At 38.4% G+C, this 18,704-nt stretch overlaps 1 protein-coding gene across 1 annotated transcript; it reads left to right on the top strand.

Moving 5' to 3' along the window:
* The first annotated feature begins 13,512 nt into the window (after positions 1–13,512).
* Positions 13,513–16,726, top strand: LOC114527498 (ER membrane protein complex subunit 2-like). The gene is made up of 10 exons (XM_028549169.1): positions 13,513–13,660; positions 13,974–14,038; positions 14,129–14,214; positions 14,661–14,718; positions 14,808–14,893; positions 14,986–15,045; positions 15,486–15,567; positions 15,642–15,752; positions 15,987–16,085; positions 16,409–16,726. The coding sequence occupies exons 1-10, from the start codon at positions 13,519–13,521 to the stop codon at positions 16,508–16,510; spliced, it is 891 nt and encodes a 296-aa protein (XP_028404970.1). The 5' UTR covers positions 13,513–13,518; the 3' UTR covers positions 16,511–16,726.
* The last annotated feature ends 1,978 nt before the right edge of the window (positions 16,727–18,704 follow it).

Genomic DNA, 18,704 nt, shown 5'->3' with positions numbered 1-18,704 from the left:
TGAGTCTCATTCCTCAATTCACTTGGTAGGAAGTCTCAGGCCCATAGCTAGTTTTATGAAAACATTATATCAGAAAGTACTTTCCCTATATACTATTTAACCCTGGCTTTTTAAAAATTACTAGTATATCCAGATTGGTTTACTGCACTGATTTTAGACAACAAACTTTTTGGGAAACATATAAAATTAATGATGAATATGTTTTGTTGGAAGAAACATTTTTGGTTACAGTGAAGCAACAATGTGCATTTTATGAATAACTTGGTAATTAAGTAATAAGCAATGTTTGCATGCACTTTATATTTATTAAATATTTGATAAGAAATCTAGATATATGCTGTGTGAACCTCAAATTGGCATGCAAGCATTGCAATACTGAATACTATGTATGTATATAACCTTTTTATGTCATTTATTGGAATACATAAATACTTCCTGTACTACAATAAATATCTAAAAAAAATGCCCTACTTGATTATATATGTATTTATAGCAATAAGGAATGTATGTATTACACTGGCGATGGGCCAATGGCATGCTACTCCAGAAATGAATTCTCCATTAATGTTAGTTTACCTTAATTATATAATACACATATGGGGAGCAGGAGAAATGGGCAATGGGGGAACAGAGCCACCGCGGGGAATTCCCCTTTTCCCCGCTCCCCATCCCCTAGTGCTCGCGCTCCCCAGTTCCTTCTTTCCCCTGTTCTTCCGTTCCCCTGTTCCCCAGTTCCTCCATTCCCCTGCATGCTCCTCGGTTTTCATGCTCCCCGGTTCTCCTGTTCCCCCATTTCCGCATTTTCGGGAATCGGGGAATGCGGGATGTAACTATAGGGGAAATATGAGATGTAACTATAGGGGAAATGGGGGGAATGTGGGAATGCGGGATGTATCTATAGGGGGAATGCGGGAATGCATTGTAATGCATTGGGGGAATTGGGGAAATTTAATTATTGCGCCAATTAAGTATTATACCAGGCCAAGAGTGACATGCAATGAGGCAAATGCCATATAAGATCGTCAATCAACGCTGTTTGTTTTATCAGGGTACCTTTTTATTAACTCACAGTGGTATTTTTAGTAAGTTTCTTACCCTGGTTCTAAACTATAATGTAAAACACCCTTGTTTAAAACACCCAAAAAGTTTCTTAAAAACCTTACCATATCTGTTTTGTAGAGAATATGCTAAGACTCAACTATTCGTTACATATACGGTATTTAATAAAGTAATAGGGAGCTTTAGCAGTGACAACGAGTACGACTAAGAGTAAAAGGTTTTCTCATTTCCGCGCCAAACTCAGGCTGTTTGCTTGCGCCATCTGACGAAACTCAGGCTATTTGCAGACAAGCGTCGTTTTCGAAGGTTTTCAAAATTGTTTTCATCAAAACCGTTTTGACACCCCGTCCATACGATCCAAAGCAAAATATGCTCACTATGTTAACTTAGCTTTAGATTTATTAATTTATGGCAAGTAATAGCAAACAAATTACCACTAAAACGCCAGAAATGATACGAATTCAACAGGCATCCATCTTTCCAGCGACTGCATGTCGTGGCGTGTGGATGACGTGTACATTGTCATTGTGGGGAAATTTGAGGACACGAGAACAATCTCTAGTCTATATAGACTTCTGAATTCTGCGCCGTAGTCGTACTCATAGTCTCTGCTCTGCTCCCTAATCACCTAATGACTACATCGACATATTTTATTCAACAAAGTATAGAATGTACAACAAATACCTTAGTTAGGAGAAAAAAATAATAGACCGTTTTCAAATAACGCCCTAGGGTAACATCAGTTTGAGGCTGAGTGCTGATCAGTACTCAAAATTGCCTCCGATCCCAACGTGAATTCCCGATAAAAGGGCTTCAGACCATGCGGTACTGGAACATTTAACTTTCGCACAGGCGCCAAAATTTAATAGTGCTTCGCCCAAAGTTGCATTTCGTCAGGTGATAATTTATGTTTTTCTATATGGCTATTTTTCGGAAGTATTTTTAAAAGTGTAGTTTTTCGGTGAAAATTGATTCTTGATTTTCATTATACTGGGAGCAAGCACAAATTTTTGGACATAGCACAAAATTATCATTTGACGATTTGTACAGTTGACTCTTAATTCCTGTTCATATATGCATGCTTGTTTCAAACCTCGTAATTTCATTTTGCACGTACCAATAAAAATAGTGGCAATTCTAAAAAACAAAACTCAAATGTATTTTTTTTGGAAGAACGTGCGGTTCTACCTACTGTTCTTTCTCATCCAGTTAGAGGACCCAGCCGAACTCCCCAACAAGCCTTTGGACATGTTCCAACTTAAAGAGTGGTGGAAATTCTGGTGAAACCACGAGATCTCTCCCATTGAAATTAGGGTATCTCGCCCGGATGCACGACGCTTTTAGGTGAAAATGGACGTTTTCGGGATCTTTTGTAAATTTGAGAAGTCCGTCATTCGGATCCCTGTATTGCCGGATGTCGCGGTAAACAACAACAAGATCATCAGGAAGTAGCTGAGGCGGATTCTTTATTTCTTTCTGACAACCATAACACTTCCGTACTCGTGTTCCTGGTACCCATTTCAATCGAAACGACGGTCCCGGTTGCGTTAATACAACCTGGTTAATACAAGGGAGTTGACTTGAAGAGACATCCTGCTGAGTTGGAAGGGATGAATTATCGCCACACCGCGCGGTCTGATGTAAAGTATCAGGCGTGTTTGTCGTGTTTGTTGACGTTGAAGGAATTGCACTGAGTGGAAAACGCGCAGCACCAGGACTGGGTAGATCGAGCTCAGTTTCGGCAAGTAAATCTCTCTGCTCGTTAACAGGAGGTTTCTCATTGTTGGTCCTCTTGCGCTTGCTGGGTTTTCTCCCTGCGCTCTTTGGTGCACTCCCTAACGTCATTTCTAGCATTCTTGGTCCTCGCTTGGATCTTTTATACCAGGTCAAAAACTCGTTGAAAGTCCCACGTAGTTTTGCAACGGCAAGGATGTGTTCACAGATTTTGGTCGAGCTATTTATACACGAACGATCGCATTTTAAGGAACCACCTTTCCCAGGTGTGACAACATGAATGTTATTGGAATGTCCGGCAACGATGAACGATCCATCTGTTGCACCTGGCTTAGGAATGACATTTGCCGGCGAATCTAGCAGATGGTTCGCCTTTTCAAACATCGCATCCAAAATTGCAATAGGAATTGTAGTTATACCACATCCTGCAGCTGATACGGGTAGGTGGTTTGCTAAAGAGGATAATGTTTCATTGTTCGTCGACGTTGCGGTGTCACCATCGATTATGTCAAGGTGTGTCTTCTTCCCGTCCATACCTGTCTTTTGGTAACTTTCCAGTTTGGCAACTCTCTGTGCATGAGTCATTTTGCTCCATCTTTTGTCATCCACTACCAAATGTTGGAATTCTTTGCGAACCTATGAAAATTAAGCGATGAATTATGAAATTTATGCATTTTTATTTTAAAATTTGTGGTATTCAAGGGTCTATAATGTTAGATTTGAGCACTATGAGCTGCTTTGAAATATATCGAAAATGGGGTGCTGCCAGTGTATTCAGATATAGAACGGGTTGTGGGTCGATAGGATAACTTCCTGAATGTACCAGGAGAACTTCGACGTTTCCACAGAAAGTGGAAGATCTCCTTTTGTTGTTAAGGTAGTTATCCTATCAACCTTAATTACTTGATCCGTACTCGTGCAATTACAGCTTACGGCCAAGCACGCCGAATAGTATACACCCGTTTGAAAAAACGTTGGCCGCAGATAGATAGATATATAGATAGATACTCGAAGTCTAATTAGAATTGCATATGATTACATTTGCATGGGATTTCAATCATATTACACAACATATGCAATTCTAATTACATTTCGAGTATCTATCTATATATCTATCTGCGGCCAACGTTTTTGCAAACGGGTGTAGGCTATATATATAATTATTAATATATATATATAATGAGCATTCATTGCTTACTTTATACATGCCCTTTCCAAATACCGCACGATCTTCGTTACGATATTGAGTGTCCACGATCTTTTTTACTTCCTGGATGAATTCCTGTGGCTTCTTTGGGTCGAATTGAAGTGAATGCTTGATGATGAAATTTGCCGACTCAGGATCATTGTTTAGGTACTCCTTCGGAGGATCACCAAGCCCAGCTTCTATCCTTACTGGCTTTAGCATTGATGTTTTGATATCAGTTGCCTAAATAACATTACACCGATATAGATTTTAAAACAATTTACCTTTAAAACTGTATTCATTCTTATGGCATTACCATTTCAAAATTATGTTTATCTACAAAATAATTAGGATTCAGTCTGTGTATCATGGTCATGAACAAACAAAATTGTAAAGCTGATTTTGGCAGAAGTAAATACCGCGGTTAGTATAATATCCATGGTTGATATACACACGAAAAAATCTCACAACATGAGACAATTAAGTCTGCAAACAATCCGTCGACAAAGTATGTTCGTGCTGCCTGTCTTAAGTTGTTAACAGTTTTCAATAACCGACTTGTAAACAAGTTGTAACAAGTTGTAAATTATCAGACTTAGTGAAAGGTTGTTCTAAAAAGTCCGGTGCACGCATGATATTATAATACTGTTGTTACAATATTGTGTTTTCATTGCAACAACTTTGTTACATTAGGAATCGATCAAACTTGTTAGAACAACCATGCATGCATGTAAAATGTCTGGTAATGACATCAAGCAAGGTACGATTTGTTGACTTCATTGTAACAACTTGCCTGCAGACTTGTGCGATTTTACGCGTGTATGCGAGACTACTCCCTATCTTTTTAAATACAATAATCTTTTGCGATGGAATGTTATACAAACATGACCGTAGGAAGAGCCTGTTTAAAGTTTTTAAATGTCTTTAAATGACGGTTTAAGTTTTCATATACCTTTTCTTTCACAAACCACTCATAAAAAGTGGATCCGTTATCACTCGCACGACCATGTTTCAATTCTCTTTCGTCCCATACTTTCTTCAAACTTGACAATTTCATATCGAATTCTTCTTCCGTGTTGCAATCAACCAATCCCTGGTACATCGTAGTTGATTCTTGTTTGCCGAATATCTCAGAAATGAAGCTTCTTACAACATCTGATGGAAGGCCTCTTTTTGTAAGCTCTCTTCTTAAATTTTCTCTGAAATGACTAAAGCATCTCAGAAACAACGCAAAACGAAAATTGCGTTTCAAACCGTCAATAAGAGCTCGTTCCCCATCTGTTCCGCATGCTAGTACTCCTTCAAGCTCCGGACATTCAGTTGTAAGAAGATTCGCGAACCGCGAATAAGTCTTCCAGTCTTTATGCTGGTGCATTAGAAGTGGACCGATGAATACAGGTGGTTTATTGGTTGATCTTTGATTTAGTTTCAAGTTCCTGTATGTAGTAACAGTCAAACTAATGTTTTCTTCGAAGATGTTGAAGGTGGGATCAGCGCCAAAGATACAGAAATCATTCGGATTGGTGCAAAATCTTTTTAGGTCTTCAAGCTGCCGATTGCTGGCGAGAACAACTAGAAAATCAGGATGCACTCTACATTCCCGGATAAACACAGAATCACTACTTATTTCTTCCTCCCGTTTCGCTTTTTCGAGAAGGGCCCATATTCCGTTAATCCCATCGTCTTTGCTGACAATGGACGCCTTTTGCTTTGACGAAAATCTTGCATTATATATGTCGCCTGGACCTCTTGGTAGTTCCCCGACACTCCTAGCTTTAGTCACATCTCCAACAGAGGAGTATACTCTATCAATCACTTCTTTTGGTGTCTCTTTTGGACCTGAACATTTGAGTGCTTCTCTTGTACTTGGAAACAGACGATGATATGATATCTTTTGCTTCGAGTTTCCGTGCGGTAAAATCGCTTCAACAGCATGCTCTTTACCTTTGAAAAGATACTGGACCAGGGTGTATTTTGTCACGTTATCTCGGTAATCTAAATTAAGAGAATATTGTTGAGTATAGACTATAGACTATGACACAGGTTATATTTTTTCTATCTTACCGAGCAAAGTTGCTATAACTTTCCGTACATCGTTGCTGGAGTTATTTACGTAGTAGGTTCTCCTCAGTGTATATAGCTCTGGGTCTCCAGGGACGTATTCTGCTGCCGACACGTTCGTGATTTCTTTTACTCTTCCATCCTCGTTTCGCTTTACTCTATATTTGTTCTTCGGTGTTCCGGTACGCTTCCAGGAACCCATGTCATCACATTTTATGTCATCTTGATTTTTCAGCTTTGAGTTATCGATGAGGAACGCGACGTTGTGGGCAATTTTCACTGGTGGAGCGACGCATAGCCGTTCTGTTTCATGTTCACGCAGAAGTATTTCCACTAAGTCATTGTGACTGTATGCTTCTTTCTTCCACGAGAAAATCGGAGTCAATGCATCACCGTTATACAACGCGCTTTCCAAATCACTACGGTCTTCATCCGAACTAGAATCCAAGCTGCAAAAAACATTAGCATTGTTAATAACGTCCGCTCTGTTTTCCACTAGCGACACTTTTCGTTCGAAGCGATTTTTTCTCTTTTGTCTGAACTTAATTAGTTCCAGCTGATTTCAGCCGAAAGCTCCAGCACAAAAGAAAAAAGTCGCTTCGTGCGAAAATTCGATGGTCTAAAAACTAAGCAGTCCTCAACAACAAGCAAAAATCCATGATTCTTTTTCGGCGGTTAGGATCTGATATATATATTTAGGACGCGTGTGGTCATTTTTTACAAGACTTGTATTAAGCAGTCACTTGCAACTCCCTGATGGTGGCTGCTTAATACAGGTTCGAGACTGTGTGATTAAAGAACTCTGTAACAATTACCTACTATTACTTTCGCTTAAATTGCGATGATCAGCTGATTGAATTTCCCTGTCCGGCAATAAAGTAAATATGTCCTGCAATAAAGTAAAAATGAAAGATTAAATTTTTCCCCGTGTTTAAGCATTGAAAGTAATGCAAAAAATTCCATGTAAAGCAAAATATCACCGATGGCTTCCTTTGAATTATCTTCACTATGCCAACAGAGTCACTTGAGCTCGAAGAATCACTGCCCCTGGTCTCAACTTATATTGATAGAAAGTATAAAAATTAAAATTTATTCAAAACTTAGGGACATCTTCCTCATAAGTAACTGATAATAATTACCCATATGCAGTTGTCGCCCTTCACGTTCCTGGCTCGTTTCTTTGGTTGTTTCATCGACGTCATCACACTTAATAAACATATCATGCATATATCTTTTTATTACAGCTCCGCGACGATCGTCAAAAAACACTACCTACTGATAATTGAATTTTTAGCCGGCATATAATTCTGTGAAAGCCTATAAAACTTTATAAAAGGCACTAACAAATGCCGTCTTCATACTTAAGCAAGTCTAGCTTTTGAAGAGTTGACCTATCTGACTGAACTCTGGGGCCGGTTTTATCAAGCCCGTTTAGCTTAAACGGTGGATAAGTCAAAATTAAAAAACACTCTTACAACTCTCTTGAATGAGTCAACTTGAATATTATGCACTGAATATATAGTTGTAAACAGTATCTTTGTATTAAGGTAAAAAACATTTAGTTCGCTTGTTGAATAAAACGATAGGCTTGCCTTCTATTTTGAACTTATATCCACCGTTTAAGCTAAACGGGCTTGATACAACCGCCCCTGCTTGTTAACAAGCTGGGGACATCCTACCACTGTAACAATTGCAAGTTATTATTATTATAATATTGAAACAGCAATGCTTCTAGTCTGCTGCAGGTTTGTTACAACTTACAGTTAGAGACAATTTTACTTACATTAGAATAGGTTTGGACGAAATTTTCGTTGATATCCTGGTTTGGTGGTACTTCTTCATTTAATGCTTCAGAGACATGCTGGAATTGCTCTTAAAAAGAAGTCAGAGTTGACGAAATGTTGTCCATGTAAGTTAAGAGTTGACTAACAGATTTTATGGCATAAAATTGTGCTTTTTGACTTTGCCGTGACTGCTTTACGGCGTTTTCAAGCAATTTCTTTAAAAAGTGAACTAGTCTAAACCGGTTTCCACTAAGCGAATTTCTTCGCCCGAACAAGCAAAAAATGAAAAATTTTATGAACTTATGAACAATTTCGGACAACTTTGAAACGGTTTACTCATACTTATGGTTATTATTTTCGGTGAAGGTATAGCTATGTATACGTAGAATTGATTTACTTTGTTTTACCTTGATCTTGGAATTTAGTGACCCAAGAGAAACTTTGCTGTTGATCTTCTTTTATCCCTGAAAGCCTGAGTCTCTTTAAGATCCATTGCACAAGCAGTTCACATGTATGAACGCTACAATCTGGCGTTACCATCATCAAACCATTGCGATTACCTCCCAGTTTTTCCGATATGGGATGGGTGTCTACAAGGAACAGAGCACCGTTGTATATTCCAATGGTGAATATATAAGGAGAGCAAGTGTACACGCCTATATGGAGGAGAACATCGTCATTGGATGAATCGTTCTTTCCAGTCAATGCTTCAACCAGCTCTGCACGACCACTATCAGTGAACACATAATTTCCTGATACGCATTCTTCGGTAAGCTCGTATTCTGAAGACAGATTATCAGAATGGCCAAGAATGACTTTTGCTTCACCCACGTCATAGTATCGATCCACGTCTCTTAATTCAGATATTTTCTGTGGAAGATAACTTATTACATCCTCTGCGGCTTCCTTTAACACACTCCACGAGCATGTTGTATTGGAACATTTAGCGGAGTCAGTTTCTTCAACAAAACGATCGCACACGGCAAGAGCGAGGAATGCGCAACAGTTCACACCATTAACTAGTGGTGGATCCGTGTCCATGACCACATCATCAAAATTTTTTGCAGAATTCACTTTCATAGCCAATTCATGGTCGTGTTGCTCGATGGCAGTTGCTTGACTCACCGACAATGGATAACACTGAAATAACTGCTCTGGTTGATTAGAATTGAAGAGATCAAGAACCTGGGATGCTGATGGTCTAGAATTGGAATCGAAGGTGCAACAAGATTTGAATGCCTGTTCAATTTGCCACCACTCGGTAACCCTAAGCAATTCATACTTCCTGTCGTGTTCAGGCAGCTTTTGCTGTTTCATGTAATCCTTGAATGCTTCTTCCAAATTGATTACACCAAGCTGTTCAAATTCGGCTCCGTAAGGGCCGCCGAGGTTTGGATTGATTAATATGAACATTATCATGCCCAAAGCCCAGATGTCAGCGTTTTTCAGTTCTTTTTGGCCGGCTTTAAAAAATTGCTGTAAGTGAATTTCCGGTGCCATGAAAGCTAGAGTGCCACGGCAGACCGATACCGTTTGTGACATCAAAAAAGATTTGGTTTGCAAATCGAGGGACCGACTTAGACCAAAGTCAGCAAGTTTGCACACGATAGGGCATTGTCCATAGGTGTTGGCAAGATCAATCTCACTGTCAGAGCAACCAATATAATGCTGATTCGTTACTAAAACATTCCCTGGTTTAAGATCGCGATGGGCAATATCCATGTCGTGCAAATGTTGCAAACCAGCACTTATATCTTTAGCACACGTGGGCATGATATCGGCAAACGAATGGAATTCAAATTCCTCATCAATAAAATGAAGGAGGTCTTCCAAACTGCTGACCGTTTTTTCGATACCAAAAGGTCGAAAATCAAAGACTGAATGCTCCATCATAATAGCATGTGGATCGTCACAAAAACCTAAAAATTTGATGATATTTCTATGACCTTGAGTTTTATTTAGCAACGCTGCTTCTTTTCGACAACGAGCTTTAGAATCGTACGAATTACATTTGACTTTTTTCACTACGACGTTTTCATCCCTGCCAACGCATTTCCCGATGTAAACTGATCCAAAAGTTCCACTGCCAAGTTTCTTCTCCTTTTGAAAAGTCGCCCAGTTAAATATTGGAAGGTTAAAACTATTTTTTTCCTTCTTTTTTAGCGAAGGAAGCTTGAACAACCCTGCCATAATGGCGAATAGAAAGTGGGCAACTGTGCGCAACACGTGCGCCGGATATGATTATACATGCATGCATGCTCTAACCTGATATCAGGCCGATATACTTCCCTTCCTTAATTCCAGGCAAAGCCTACGGTTTTAGAAATTATACATTTTTAGTATTTTTGTACAAGTTAATATAACAAATCCTACATTCCGATTGGTCAAATTTGACGTATTATGCTGTTATATTCACATTCAGTGGCTGTGGCTACGAGGTGTCCAGGCCAAACCCGGGCATAATATCCGATCTCGACTTATTTTTATTTTTTAGAATGCCTTCAAACTTCTCTTAAAGCAACGCTTTTGTGCTTGTGGAAACGTTAAAATGACGATTTCAATACTTGCGTGAGTCAATATTAATCCTCACACCCCTCGCCCTACCTGGGCCAAGGTGGGACACTAGGGGGTATAACAGGAACGCAGTAGTAGTTCATATTACAGTTAACTGATTGAACACCCGCTCTCAGCCGAAATTTAAATTCCGCACTTTTACTATTTTGAATAAAATCAGGGAAAAATTTATAATACAAATTGGAGGGTGATCTATCTTTGTAAAAAAGTGGACGTTAAGATTTTATACCTTACTTGTCTACAATGCAATCGTTTCCAAAATTTTGCAAATAAATAATTAATACACACAACAATCGGTTCGAGCCTTCGGCTTCACAGATAACAAAAACCTTGGTCTTAAAAATTCCTTATATCCTGCTCAACCCCATCCAATAATTGTTTATTATTAGTTACAAAACAACATCACATCATATTACTATTAAATATTTCGCATAAATTGAAAAAGGAAAAAAATCGATATGTGTTTATGCGTCGTATGCGTGTATGTATGTAGAATCAATCATTTCAAAAATGTTTAACATTGGAAATATGCAACCATGGATAATAAACAATAATTAAATTACTCGCTATATTAATAAAATTAATATTTACTTAAATATTCCTATTTACTAATATTTACATAAAAACGGACAAATTACAGTGATAATATTCGAAGTAGTGGCAAAAACAACGGGTTTCCTTCAACAGGTACATTGGCTGACAATCTAGAATTAAAAAAAAGTTCATTAATCTAGATGCTCGCATTCTTCTTATTCCCGTATTTTCCCTTTTCCCCAATAGACCTTTTTCATAATGACGTCAAACGCGGAAAGTATGATGTTACACGAAGTTTGATTGGCTCGATAGTTTTCTGGAGCAAATCAAACTTCGTGTAACATCAGACTTTCCGCGTTTGACGTCATTATAAGAAAGGTCTAATTCCGCATGGCTTCTAATCTTACTCCCTTCTCACTTTCTCCTAGACTTGCATTTTCTTATTCCTATTTCTCGTATTCCTCCATTTCCCCTATAATTACTTCCCGCATTCCCCGATTCCCGCAAATGCGGAAATGGGGGAACAGGAGAACCGGGGAGCGTGAAAACCGAGGAGCATGTAGGGGGATGGAGGAACTGGGGAAAGGAGGAACTGGGGAGCGCAAGAACTAGGGGAGCAGGAGAACTGGGGAATTGACTGAACCTGTTTCCAGAGGAACGGAGGAACAAGAGAATGAGCGCGAGCACTAGGGGATGGGGAGCGGGGAAAAGGGGAATTCCCCGCGGTGGCTCTGTTCCCCCATTGCCCATTTCTCCTGCTCCCCATATGTGTATTATATAATTAAGGTAAACTAACATTTGGAGAATTCATTTCTGGAGTAGCATGCCATTGGCCCATCGCCAGTGTAATACATACATTCCTTATTGCTATAAATACATATATAATCAAGTAGGGCATTTTTAGATATTTATTGTAGTACAGGAAGTATTTATGTATTCCAATAAATGACATAAAAAGGTTATATACATACATAGTATTCAGTATTGCAATGCTTGCATGCCAATTTGAGGTTCACACAGCATATATCTAGATTTCTTATCAAATATTTAATAATTATAAAGTGCATGCAAACATTGCTTATTACTTAATTACCAAGTTATTCATAAAATGCACATTGTTGCTTCACTGTAACCAAAAATGTTTCTTCCAACAAAACATATTCATCATAATTAATTTATATGTTTCCCAAAAAGTTTGTTGTCTAAAATCAGTGCAGTAAACCAATCTGGGTATACTAGTAATTTTTAAAAAGCCAGGGTTAAATAGTATATAGGGAAAGTACTTTCTGATATAATGTTTTCATAAAACTAGCTATGGGCCTGAGACTTCCTACCAAGTGAATTGAGGAATGAGACTCATTAATAATGCCAAGATTTTATAAAATTTTAAGCTTTGTATGCTGATTGGGAAAGAGCCAATATGTTGACTATATAAACTAAATGAACACACTAGCACACAACAATACCATTATTCTATTTATTGTTTTAATTTTTACTGAAAGGCATGTATTATATTATGATTTTTCACTTTGGTAAAATCTAATACAAGAGTGCCTTAGTTTTAAAAGAACAATTAACACTTGCCAGGTTAATTGGCATTAAAAACAATAAATATATTTGTAATAAGCATTATATCCTAGATGCAGAAAGCCATAATACTGTATACACGCCTATGATGTGGATAATATATACTAGCAGTTGTTCCTTTTAGGCTCAAGACTGTTACTATTAGTTTAGCTGCTCAATGAGTCCATAGTTCTCTGGTTCCCCATTCCCCCCATCCCCCTGTTCCGCCATTCTTTAGTTTCCCCATTCCCCGGTCCCCCCCCCCTGACTCGTTTACCGGTTTCACCGTTCACCAGTTCCCCCCTCCCGCTATTCCCGCATTCTCCCCTCCCCACATTCCCACATTCCTCTGTTCCCCATTCCCACATTCCGCATTCCCCCTCCCCCATTCCTCTGTTCCCCATTCCCCCATTCCCCCATTCTCTGTTCCCCCATTCCCCTCCCCCATTCTCTGTTCCCTCATTCCCCCATTCCCCTATTCCCGCATTCCCATTCCCGCATTCCCTTCCCCCATTCCCGCATTCCCGCATTCCCCCATTCCCGCATTCCGCATTCCCGCATTCCCCATTCCCGCATTCCCGCATTCCCCCATTCCCGCATTCCCGCATTCCCGCATTCCCATTCCCGCATTCCCCCATTCCCGCATTCCCGTATTCCCCCATTCCCGCATTCCCCCATTCCCGCATTCCCCCATTCCCGTATTCCCGCATTCCCCATTCCCTATTTTAAAGATAGCCTGCTACGCCCACGCTTCAGGATCACCAACAGCGTATTCGGAAGTTGTCGGTAAAACATCGGCTTCGAATATGTACCATAAAATCCTAAAATAAACACATAATTTTGCCCATTGATGTCTCCTTTGGTGGATGCAAACACAGATTATGCATGCGTAAATAAAAAACAGTTAGTATTTCGGCTAAATTTACTTTTTTAAAACAAATATATTTGTCAAATCGAGCTCGGCTGTCCGGCAAGCATCTTCGGGTATCGAATCGTGGCGTATGTGATTGAGAATACAAGATGGCGGACGAAGTGCTCGATTTGGAAGTGGCGAGAAATAAGATGAAAGAATGGCGAGATGAACCGCCAAGGAATAGCGAGGAAGTTATTGAGCTAGGGGAATCGCTCATTGTTGAGCACGGGAGCAAGCTTGGCGATGAATGTATGTCCTTTATGCCTTAATTTAAAAAGAAAGAGAGGCCATATACACTTCAAAGCATCGCTTTTTAATTTTTTTATTTTTCATGCCAATCGTACAGTGTTAGATTTAAGATTGTAAACAGGTGGGCTCGTGCTAAGTGCTGTCTTCTCGTCTGCCTTTTCCCAAACAATTTTCGTCTTGTGTCTATACTTTATATATAAAAACCCTTCACCTCCGGAAAGGAATGTAAATGTTGTATTATACTAGTATTGTATTAAAAAGCAATGTGTGTGTTCAGTTTTAAACTGTGCAATACGCTCGCTGTAATTTCTAGTGTGGAGTGTTTATGAACAGGTTTTGATTGCTGCTCTGGATTTGGGAAAAACTGATCTGGCAAGTGTAAGTTGGCTGAACAAGATAATTGTTTGGATGCATCCAAGTACTCTTAGATCCTTGAATTATTGATTTTGATGTTTCTTGTTCTTGTAGATGTGTCTGAAAGCTTTGAGTTCCCAGTTTCCTGGTAGCCTGAGAGTAAAACGATTAATTGCAATGAAGCACGAAGCACTCAATCAGTTAGTTGATGATTTTAAATATTAGTTGATCAATTACTATTGATTGATTCATCATCATTGATTATGTTATCAGTAGTAGTCATTAAGTAAAAAGTATTAATTGATGAGCTTTATTGATCAATTAGTGTTAATGATAGATCATATTGATTATTCTATCTGATTATTATTGATTGATTATAAGTATTGATTGGCAGTATTGATTGATTTGCTGTTTTCGGTTTATCATTGATTGATGTTCATTGATTGTATCAATCAATATTGGTTGATTATGTTGAGTGATAATGGTGAATTATGACTACTGATTTGGTCATTGATTGTTTAAAGACGAATCTTGACTGATGACGAGTTAGTTGATAAATTTTCCGTCCAGATTGATAAATTTCAACTAACAAAAAAAATCATAAGTGTCCAGGTCATTGATGAAGCACCTCAAATATCAATTTCAGATTTGATAAAGCAACCGAGATGTATGATGATATGATTGCAAAAGAACCTGCCAACTCAGTATGAAAAGAATTGTTGGAATTCCTTGTATTTTTCGTGGAGTAATTTCTGCAGTTTTTCTACACTGTCCTTCATATTCCATTATCTAGGCACCATATAAGAGAAAGATTAGTATTTTAGTTGGACAAAACAAGATTTCTGAAGCTGTGAAAGCTCTGAACGATTACCTCAAAAGGTTTACGAACGAAGAATGTTTAGTCTGTTATTTTTTTAGCTTGAAACAAACACAACCGCAGACCATTTTCAAATGTAGTGAATTTCATTTAGGTTTATGAGTGATCATGAAGCTTGGGGTGAATTGACAGATTTATATATCTCCCAACAAGAGTAAGCGAATACGCCTTATCAGATAACGCGATTTTGACATAACTCGCATACCGATATCCAGGCAATCCTGTAAACATGAAATATATTAAAGGTTCTGTACAGACTGGGTGCTTGGTGCATGTACTGTACCATCACTTGTTTTGTTGCTTGTGTTAAGAAATGATATCGATTAAGGTTTCCAGAAACGTAAGCACTACCTTTAAAGGTAGTACTTAAAAAAACTGGCAAAGTGCCCAAGATGTTTTAAGTGCCAGCTTTTTGAAATTTGAACGCCTTTGCTGGGATTCTAGCAGTCTCCAGCTGCGCTGGCAGATAATCTGTGTATAGAAAAAAATCCAGGTTACCAATCACATTTTTTGATCACTCGCAGTGCCAACGAAAAACTCATTCCTCAGCAATTGTAAATGATGTTTAGAAAGGTAGTTGTTCTTACTTTTCAGATTCTCAAAAGCTGCGTTTTGTATGGAAGAGCTGATCATATCCAACCCTCACAATCACCTGTTCTATCAAAAATATGCGGAGGTGAAGTAAATAATGGATGAAGGAATAAGTATATCTTCAAGTGTTTTGCTAAAACGTTTCCAACTTCATTGCAGATTCTATACACGATGCGAGGTGTCGAAAACCTCGAGAAATCCCGGAGTTATTTTTCCCAGGCTTTACGCTTGGATAACAACAATATGCGAGCTTTGTACGGCTTTTTCATGGTTGGTAAACGCGGTTTCTATACGTATATCATGACCCACGAACCCCGAAATACTCTAAATAACATCTTTCATTTCATTCCGAACATTCGTTGTTGTAAAAACTACTCGCCTTTGGTCAATTGTGATAAAAAAATTCACCAAAATAAGCGGATATTCAGAGAAGAATATCGTATTTCTTTCTTAAATTACACGACTGATTATCTTTGCTGAAAACTTTTATTTAAAATACTACAGGCGGCATCAAGCTTGGCTAACATGCCCAAAGCCAAAAATAAGAAAGAGAATGCGAAATATGCCTCGTGGGCTGCGAGTCAAATTATGGAAAAATATCAGGTAATGATTGGTCAGGAAAATTTAATGAAAAATTGGGGAACCCATTTGATAGTGGAAATAGAGAATAGCAAACATATCTTCGCGCCACCAAATCATAGCAGCCCAAGCCAGACGACTTACAGATTGGATATAACGATGTTTCTGAAAATGATTTTTGTCGCCTTATTTTACACATTAAGTGAAAGAAAATATCGGGAACATGCAGTGATATCACAAAATTTTGAGCAATATTAAGACTTTTTTCAACTCTGTTTGAAAAGAACGAACTCTGAAAGCAATTTGTTTATCTGAGTTTAGATTGTAAAATAATCTTTTTTCCACAGACAGCTAACAAAGATGGCGACTACGATTGTGGCAAATTGTCGAGCATCGAAAATCTCTTGGATTCACTACAGCTAACAGCACCCAGCGACGTCCCTCATTGACATCCTCTCGTGTACCCGTGATACCCTTGGTGTACTCCATTGTAGCCTGGGACACTCCTTGTTCAAAATAACCCCCCGCAAAAGATCACTTAAAGCTCATTTTTCATCATGAAAACAAGACCATGACATTATTACCTGGATATGCGACTCTTCGAATTAAAATACATCGGAAATGTATTTGTAATTATTGCCAAACTAAACATTATTGGAAATAAATGAAAAGATTTTAAAACATTATTTTGTTCTCTGAACTTTGATTTAAATAAAGCAGACAGACCCGTGAGACAAAGCACAGGTTTTTCAAACATCGTGTTTGTGCCAAACGCATTTAAACACAATAGATAATTTGACTTGCCTCATCTATTGTTTTTTGTTTTGGCACATGAAAAGGACCATGTTTGAAACAGTTTTCCCTTACGGACCGACCAAAAAAGGTAGATTTCACGGGCCTACAACATGAATTGTGTCAAGAGGTTCATTAATTCTGGTTTCATTCAGTTTGATAGGTATATCCACTGGTCTTATCCAGTGTCCTACAAGATCAGTGTTCTATTCCAATTTTAAGGTCTGTTCATACGATCCAATTTTGTTGGATCCAATTCACTTCTAACGGATGAAATATAGTCACTGTCTGTCAAAATCAGGGATTTCTATAAAAACTGGAACGATAACTAACGGTTATTTCACCGCAATCTTCAAAATTAATTTGAAGCCGAATTTAACAATTTCCAAAAAAAAAAATTAGAATCACTTCAAATTTGCATAGCGCGCGTCAGATTGAAAAATGGCCACCTCAGTGGAGCACGGCCCGTGCTCCGCTACACGCTTTTACACGCGCACGTTTTCGCCAGCTGTCGACGAAGAATTTTGCCGACGGCGAGGGGTTTTTTTACGTTAGTTTAGCGATGGGAAAATGTTTCCCGCTATATACAAATTGCTGAAAATTATAACCTGCTGCCATTGACGTAACTCAAGCAAAACGGAACACACACTGGGAAGCTGGTGGTGAAAAATGGCTAACAGAAGGCTTGTTATCCTCAATCGATTTCAACGTCCGGACCAAGTACCTTGGGGCTGTTAGGCTTTCCCATTGTGGATATTCCGATTGGATTTAAGGCTTTAGAGATTTTGATTACTATGATCTTAATTTAATATACTCGCATTTAATTTAGTCAAAATAATAAAAAATAGCAAAAACTTAAGCAAGCGTATGGCAATTTTTGTCTTTGTGCGCGTTTGAGTTTTATTAAAATTGTGTTTGTTGTACAGATTATTGCAATATCTGTTGCCTAAAATCCTTGTAGGTCTATGATATGAAATATCAGCCTATATAGTAGTAGTACTTGTCTTTGTCAAATAGTTTTTTCCCCAGAAATTTTCGTTTATGAAAGCGGAATGAAAATAAAATCACCAAAACATTGCTTGTTAGTTCATTCGCACGATAACGAATATCCCAGCCGCTACCATTGTCTACACTAATCTTCTTTGCGCTAACCAGCCAACCTTACTGGGGGGCTAAAGCCATAGAAGCGAATTGAGGATTTTGTTTACATTATAAATATTTTCATGCGCTCAATTTGAGCATAATTCGTGTTCGAGTATCATAATTCGTGTATCAAGTTGACTTGCAGTCTTGCAATCAGTGTGCAAATCAAATCACAATCGAATCACAGGAAATTTCAGGGAATATTCCGACAGTCTTCTGAACGCAGGGATAAATGTGGGAATTTTGAGAGTTCCTCGTCATGTTTACCATATATGTTCACGGTTCTAGTGTATGGTAATTTAATTACTTTCGTCGATCGGAAATTTATGCCAAAACCGTAATTGGCATAAATATCGCTTTTAATCGAGTAAAAAAGTACTTGAAATATCAATTACTGGTGGTCTTGCCGTCCATGCTGCGAACACGTGACATGTCGTTCCATGAAATTACAATTTGACAGCACTTAAAATCCTGCCCTAAGATGGTGTCGCAAATTCCTTAAAAACTTTTCAAAGATTATTTATTTCTCGAGTGGGATTACGCAGGTGAAAAAAAGCCAGCTTCTTTGGGATCAGCTTATTTACGTTAATCATAGACAATTTAAATGGCTATATTTTTTCACCGGATAGAGATAATCCATGACTTAACGCTTTCATCTTTTCGCTCATGCCGACACTGTTTTTTCTTTCAACGAAATGCCTTTGCATT

Source organism: Dendronephthya gigantea, unplaced genomic scaffold, assembly GCF_004324835.1.
Source record: "Dendronephthya gigantea isolate DGI-Jeju-01 unplaced genomic scaffold, DenGig_1.0 000045F, whole genome shotgun sequence".
Classification (NCBI taxonomy): Eukaryota; Metazoa; Cnidaria; class Anthozoa; order Malacalcyonacea; family Nephtheidae; genus Dendronephthya; species Dendronephthya gigantea.
Note: the sequence above shows the minus strand (reverse complement) of the source record. Positions and strands in the feature narration are given on the sequence as shown.

What these genes read in the sequence shown, in the direction of transcription:
- LOC114527498 (XM_028549169.1), top strand. Translation starts at nt 13,519, where the DNA reads ATGGCGGACGAAGTGCTCGATTTGGAAGTGGCGAGAAATAAGATGAAA. An exon ending in GAAAAACTGATCTGGCAAGT is followed by an intron (nt 14,039 to 14,128) that starts GTAAGTTGGCTG and finishes TTGTTCTTGTAG; the next exon opens with ATGTGTCTGAAAGCTTTGAG. An exon ending in CTTTGTACGGCTTTTTCATG is followed by an intron (nt 15,753 to 15,986) that starts GTTGGTAAACGC and finishes AAAATACTACAG; the next exon opens with GCGGCATCAAGCTTGGCTAA.